This window comes from Stenella coeruleoalba (genome assembly GCF_951394435.1).
Source record: "Stenella coeruleoalba genome assembly, chromosome: 5".
Lineage (NCBI taxonomy): Eukaryota > Metazoa > Chordata > Mammalia > Artiodactyla > Delphinidae > Stenella > Stenella coeruleoalba.
In genome coordinates this window covers 89048699-89056499 of record NC_137150.1, presented here as the reverse complement: position 1 = coordinate 89056499, position 7801 = coordinate 89048699, and the positions used below count along the sequence as shown (strand labels likewise).

Here is a 7801-nt window from a genome sequence, read left to right as displayed (position 1 = left end):
AAACCCGTGTCCCCTGCATTGGCAGGTGGACTCTCAACCACTGCGCTACCAGGGAAGCCCTCAAATGAATTTTAAACATGAAAAGGTGCTCAGTCTTACTCATAAGAAATGTACATTAAAGCTACAAGTATATACCACTTTTCACCTGTTTGATCAATGACATAAGAATGCTTGATAATTTACGGGATAGGTGAAGGTGTGAGAAACAGACATTAATATATTGCCGGAGGGTATTTATTAATACAATTTTTATGAAGTGTTATTAGGCAATATCTATTAATAATATCTGTATGTACCCTTTGGCCCAGCAATGCATCTTCTGAAGTTTATTTAACAAGTATAATTGCATATATGTGAAATGAACATATTTACAAGAATGTTCACTGTTGTGTGCATGTAAATCCAAAAGGATGAGAACATGTAAACATGAAAAAAAAAATGAGCACTAACAATGAAATATCAGAAAGGGAATGTAAAAGAACAATCCGTTTTAAAATTGCATCAAAAAACAATTATTTAGGAATAATCCTGACCAAGGAGGTGAAAGACTTATATGCTGAGAACTCTAAAACATTAATAAAGGAAACTGAAGATGATTCAAAGAAATGGAAAGATATTCCATGCACTTGGATTGGAAGAATTAACATTGTTAAAATGGCCACACCACCCAAAGCAATCTACAGACTTAATGTGATCCCTATCAAATTACCCATCACATTTTTCACAGAACTAGAATAATCCTACAATTTATGTGGAACCATAAAAGTCCCAGAATTGGCCAAGAAATCCTGAGGAAAAAGAACAAAGCAGGAGGCATAACCCTCCCAGACTTCAGACGATACTACAAAGCTACAGGAATCACAACAGCATGGTATTGGCACAAAAACAGACATATGGATCAACAGAACAGAATAGAGAGCCCAAAAATAAACCCAAACACCTACAGTCAATTAATCTTTGACAAAGGAGGCAAGAATATACAATGGAGAAAAGACAGTCTCTTCAGCAAGTGGTGTTGGAAAAGCTGGACAGCTGCATGTCAATCAATGAAGTTAGAACATACCCTCAAATCATACAGAAAAATAAATTCAAAATGGCTTAAAGACTTAAATATAAGACATGATACAACAAAACTCCTAGAAGAGAACACAGGCAAAACATTCTCTGACATAAATCATACCAATGTTTTCTTAGGTCAGTCTCCCAAGGCAACAGAAATAAAGCAAAAATAAACAAATGGGACCTAATCATACTTAAAAGCTTTTGCACAGCAAAGGAAACCATAAACAAAATGAAAAGAAAACCTATGGACTGGGAGAAATTATTTGCAAATGATGTGACCAATGAAGGCTTAATTTCCAAAATATATAAACAGCCCATACAACTCAATAACAAAAAATCAAACAATCCAATCAAAAAATGGGCAGAAGACCTAAATAGACATTTCTCCAAAGAAGAAATACATATGGCCAATACGCACATGAAAAGATGCTCAGCGTCACTAATCATTAGAGAAATGCAAATCAAAACTACACTGAGGTACCACCTCACACCAATCAGAACAGCCGTCATTAAAAAGTCTACAAATAGCAAATGCTAGAGAGGGTGTGGAGAAAAGGGAACCCTCCTATTGTTGGTGGGAATGTAAATTGGTGCAGCCACTATGGAAAACAGAATGGAGATTCCTCAAAAAACTAAAAATTGAATTGCCATATGATCCAACTATCCCACTCCTGGACATATACCCAGACAAAACTATAATTCAAAAAGATACATGCATCCCAATGTACATAGCAGCATTATTTACAATAGCCAAGACGTGGAAACAACCTAAGTGTCCATCAACAGATGAATGGATAAAGAAGATGTGGTACATATATACACAAGGGAATATTATTCAGCCATAAAAAGGAGTGAAATAATGCCATTTGCAGCAACATGGATGGACTCAGAGATTACCATACTAAGCAAAGTAAGTGAGAAAGAGAAAAAGAAGTACCATATAATATCACTTATACGTAGAATCTAAAATATGACACAAATGAACTTACCTATGAAACAGAAACAGACTCACAGACATAGACAACAGACTTATGGTTGCCAAGAGGGAGGGGGGGAGAGGGAGGGATAAATCGGGAGTTTGGGATTAGCAAATGCAAACTATTATGTATGTGTATAGCTGAATTACTTTGCTGTACACCAGAAACTAACAAAACACTGTAAATCAACTATACCTTAATAAAATAAATTTTTTAAAAAAGAAAGAAAAGCAAAAGCCTTATAAAAGAGAAAAAAAAAAAGAAAAATGTAAATGTCCATCATAAGATGGATATTTACCTAAAATAAATTTTGGTATACCTACAGAGTCGAATAATAAAGAGCAGTTTAAAGACAATGAGACAGCGCTGCATATACTGATCCTGATATGGAATGATCTTGAAGATATAGTAAATGGAAAAAAACAAAAGCATATTCTGGATGCTATTACATCCATATTTATATCCACATAATGATTTATATGGTTTTATATACATTGACTGATTTTGGATGAATTCATAAGTAACTAGTAAAACCATGCCTCTTGAGAAGAGTAATTAAGTAACTAAAGACAAGAACGGGATGAAGACTTTTCACTGTACTGTATTCCATTTCACATGTTCTGAATTTTATACTATGTGCATGTACATAAAATTAAAATTATACAATTACACAAACATTTATTAAATGTTTTATTGCTTTTGTCCAAAGTTGCAGACATTTCTAAACAAATAAAACAAACAGTTGTCAAGGAAAATGTAAAACACAATTCTTACATATATGTAATATGTATTCATATTATGCTTAGAAGATTGGCTCTTTTACTATAACTCAATAATAAAATTAACATATAAAATATACCTCAAAGTTCTTTTGGGATGTATATTATCTGCTTTACTGAGTACTGGCTGTAGTGGAGAAGGGGTATAATGTCTTCCTTTTTCAACTCAAGTTTCAAAAGGAGGTGATTCTGTAGTTCTTTGGCTCTTAAAAACCACTGTTTTCCAGTTTTTACAATCTTTTTAGTGAAAACAAAATTTAAGCCTAAATGACATTTCCATCTTTCTTAGCAGCTCACGGGAACTAGAGAACTCTAGAAATGGTTTCCGAGAGAACAGGAAGAGTTAGGGAATAGAACTGGGAAACATACAAATTGTAAACCAGTCTCCATTTCTAAAACATAAAATTTTCTTACTGTTAAACAAGATGAACTTTACAATAACAAGTGCAAAGGAGATATTTTTACAGAATCTTCTTTTTTTCTTATTAGCATTTTAAAAAATGGAATGTCTTTTCTTTTAATTTTGAGAAGTACTTTCCTTTTTTTTGAAAGGAGACTATGTCCTGTACCTGCAGTCATTTTATTTAAAAGTCTTCTGAAAAAGGAGATTATCTTCTTTAAGCAGAGCTTCTAAATAACTGTCAATTTGCTCCAGGTCTCCTGCTGGACCGCCCTGGAAAAGAGAAGCAACAATCATAGGAGGGGAAGAAGCTACAGGGTTTATTCCTGTAATCTGGGTGGCCTTGGACCAGTCTTCCCTATGATTCATGTAGCAACAAAACCCAGCTTGCATTCGAATAATGCTTTTAACCTTTTGAAATGTTTTTGCATTTAATCTCATTTTATGCTCACAAGTGGTTAGGAACTTGAATCTTTTTTTTTTCTTCTTCTTCTTCTTTAGTGGAAATTAGTTCAACTGTGCTTTTTGGGTTTTTTTTTTCCCCTTCTATATAATTACTTGTCATATTCCTAAAGCCCCCGCCCTCATCTCATTTTTCTGTTATAGGCTCTCATGAATTTTTAGCCTTAGAGGCAAAACAGACGGGTAGGCAAATTCTGACTTCTCTGTTTCTCCTTTTTCCTCTGCAGCATCTTTTCCCACAACCTTTGGCTTGCTGCCCTGATCTGTCCCCTTTTCTCTTTCCCTCAGTTCTCTATTGGGAGAACTCAAGCTCTCCTTCCTTGAGCTTCTTGATCCATGAACAGCTGGACAAATGCTCCCTCTTTACTGACCTAAGTCTCACTCCCTCAGGCCCAACCATGGGATCAACTCATTCTCCAACTGCGCTGATGGACAGGAGAATTTTTAGGAAGGACCTTTCAGAAATAATCCCAATGTTATTATTGTTTCCAATAAGTGTCTGGCACTATCATAGTTTCTCCATCCCTCATCTGGTTCCATTAAATGTGTTTTTGCTTTGCTCCCTTTGCCCTAGATTTGCTCAGTCTTCTAACAAGCCTGAATTGTACTGAGTCCCAGCTTTGTAACTAGGACGCTGTTTGGGTTTCCATGATACTGATATTCACTAGGATTTCCAAATATTCACTGACCCTGAGGAATGCCCTGTGTGATCCTTTCTGACACCGACAGCTCTCAGCCTGTTCAGTCTGGTCTAATCCTTTGGCTCCTGCTTTCTACCCTGCAGACTAGACTTCCTGCTAGGACTCCAGGTTGATCCTGTTCCCAGGTTCTTCATGTGCTGCCCCAACCGTCTGTTCCAGGTCCACCGCATCTCATGTGTCTGCTCTACTCCATGGTAGCTGCTCGCGCAATTAAAGGCACTGAGAATGTAAATTTCAAGTGGAGGATGAGAGTAAACATATCTGGGCAGGAGCCTTTTGAGTACCTCTACAATGATACTGGATAAAACATTTCACATTCTGTGGGCTAAAGCCCTTCACCTCTTTACTAATGTTTGTGAATAAAACAAATTAAGTTAGTATAATTACTCTGGCTACTGTGAGGGAACCCAGGGGTTTGACACAGAAGGAAGAGTAAACTGCTATTCTTTCATTTTGTTTTTCCTAGCTGAACAGATTTGCTATTGTGAGAACCAAATAATTTTTATGAACTTTCTTGATAGACAGTGGTATTCCATTACTATGATAAAGAACTTCTTTGGTCTCTCTAGTTGTTCTTGTTAGTGAAACAACAGTCATCACTGAAACCCTACCATGTGTGAGGCTCCACCAGACCTTTCACATGCAAAAACATTCACCACCCTCTGTAGCCACAAGAACCCAAAGGAGCTCCACTCAAATCCCACTCTCACAAATTGGCTTAGGTAGTACTGTTGACAGAAGGACAAATATAATTACCATTATGTGAAAATCGTTAGCTTTAATCATCCTTTTTATTTTAATAATGAAACATTTTAACTGTTGCCTAGACCACCCAAGAAGAGAGGGATCGTCTCTTTTGGCTATATACTTAATCAAAAATACTTTCTGTGTTTTTATTTTGTATTTTACATAAGAGAAATCCCAGCAAATCCAAAGATGTGTAGTTTTTGAAAGAGCAATGAACTCTCACACTGACTGAAAACCAGACAGTCGGCTTCAAAGTCCATGCTCATCATGTTCAATACTGATGCTCAGCAAGTTTCCTCGTCTGTCTCTCCGCGACCCCCTTCATGGGCAAAGCCGTCCTCCAGGCCTCCAGGCAGGTTTCTCTGGGAGACAGCTCCTGCTCTCTCTCCCTGCATGGCCCAGGAAGGACCTGTCTCCTGTTCCAGACTCAGAGCCTATGTCTGAGTTTTGTCTGGGTCCTGAGACAATTTTCTCCCCGTCAGACCCTATTTCCATATACTTTTTTAAAGCAGGCTAGATGATCTCTAAGGAGCTTCCAGTTTACCATGACAATAAACTGAACCAAAGGCTAGTCTTGAGGCAGCCCAGAGAGTGCCCAGGTTTCCATCACCAGTGCTGGGGAAGCAACACAAAGTGCTGGGTGCTGAGTGTATGATGCCAAGTTGCTCCAGACACAGACCTGCCCTTGCGGGCCCCCAGAGAGCTCTCTGACCCCCTCTCAGGGAGCTTTCCTAGGAGTCCCACTGAACAACCTTCGTTTATACCCCAAGGAAAGCTGAGAAACACAGTCATAGTTCCTGGGCTCACTGTTGATTTCTCAATTTATTTCTAGCATCTACAGAAAGATTTTTCAACATTGGATATATATACTTTAATTTTTGATGTTTTCTCCCCAGCATTTGTATATGCTATAGTAGAAGATGGGTATTTCCTCACTGGCTCAATCTATCATAGAAGCCCAATTCTTTATGCATTCAAATATATAAATAAACAAGAAGAACAGTAATTCATAGTTACATGATATTTTCCTCTAAGATTAGAAGAGTCTGTTTTTTTAACCTCTGTATTAGGATAAAAATTAAAATATTTTGTTGTCTGAAAAAATTAGGAAAAAATTTCCTACTGGAAATATGCTACTGAGGAGACAGCATGATCGAACTATACCAACAGCACAAGCAAAGCTTCTGATTTTTTAAAGGGAAAATATAATAGGCCTTTAAAACAGTGTTCTAATTTATACTTTCAAAGTTCATTTATTTGTGATTTCAATATCCATTAAGAGAGAGTTAGGGCTCGGTTAAGTGACTCGTCCAAAGTCATAAGTGGATGACGACATTAGGAGAGGAAGCTAGCCCAGCGCTCTCTACACAATGTGTGTTCCTATTACTCAAATAAAATTTCATTTCTTACCAGCTGAAGTTTCTGCAATAATACTGTCAGTTTCACACGAAGATTATTCAGTTTGTCTTCAGTGACTTTTCTTTTTTTTTCACATTGTCCCAGGGATACTTCATTAAGCACTCCTCTTCTGTTTGCATCATAGATAATGGATTGCATGGTTTCCTTTAGTTTTTTTTCATATTGGACCATGTAAACATTACGGACCTGGGAATGTTTTAAAAACAGTTTTAGTATATTTTTAAAATATTACTTTCCTCCCTAATAGCAAAATATCATATTCCAATCCTACACATATATACCACGTGTCAACTCTGTACATATGTACTATGGGTGGTCTACATTTAAGATATGTTGATCCCTTAAGGAACTAACAATCTGATGGAAGAGGAAGAGAAAGAAGGAAAAATGCACAATAGTCCAGTAACTATAATATAAAGAGGCACGCCAAGGTCAGCTCAGAAACCCTTGCTTTGGAATAAAGAAGAAACCTAGTAATGCTTGAATTTGTTCTCCTACCAGGGCTACCGTATTCTTCAAGGCACAAAGAGGATAGGTGCCTGTGACTACTCGCCACAGCACCAGTAACTCACAGATGACGACAGTAACTCACAGATAACGACAGAGTGTCCAGCCACCTGGGGCTTTAAATGTGTGATTTATAACTCAAGTCTGTAGCATCTGAAAAGCACAGAAGCTACAGTAAGAGGAATTCCTAGTCTGCCACTCTCCTTGGGTTCCCTAATCTGATATAAAGAGTACGGTTATATACTAACGCATGTGACCTTTGCTAATTCAAGAGTCTTGGTTATTTTCCAAGAGCTCGTGTTGCACCTGAGACACTCACAGAATAGAAAGAAGTAATGGAGTGGTCAAATGCTTCAATTTCAAAATGACATTAATTGCCTGTATCAACATTTTGAGAGGGCCGGGGGATATTCTGAGAAAAGAGATACAGGGCAAATCCTGTTTTGATAAACATTTGAATGTTTCAGCAATAAGAAGATTTCTGTATTCTAATATGCTGGGTTGCCAGGAAAATTGTACGGTAGCCTCGTTTGTCTTCTGGGTCCACCCTGTCCCCCTTCACCCTCCTCCATTACACTCACTAATACATGCAGGCCCTTCCCCAACACTGCCACATCATCCCCTTTAAGCACTCATTGACCTCACACATTTCTCCTTTTTCTATAAAATTTAAACAAACAAACAAAACCCCCTAAGTATACTGAATTCTGTTTAATAGACGTTCACCAACTACTTCCTAAATTCAAG

General features: G+C 37.4%; 1 protein-coding gene across 7 annotated transcripts in view; it reads right to left on the bottom strand.

The window, feature by feature from the left end:
- Positions 1-2786: 2786 nt before the first annotated feature.
- The window catches only part of MORC1 (MORC family CW-type zinc finger 1), a 351409-nt gene continuing 346394 nt past the window's right edge, over positions 2787-7801 (bottom strand). For 6 of the 7 annotated variants that reach the window (XM_079922605.1, XM_079922604.1, XM_079922607.1 and 3 more), the window contains 2 exons: positions 6539-6733; positions 2787-3491 (listed from right to left, as the gene is read on the bottom strand). In XM_079922605.1, coding sequence (XP_079778731.1) covers positions 3399-3491; positions 6539-6733 — 288 coding nt within the window. In that variant the 3' untranslated portion in view covers positions 2787-3398. Of the gene's footprint in view, positions 3492-6538; positions 6734-7801 lie in introns of those variants that run through there. The other variant, XM_079922608.1, reaches the window with a different exon arrangement.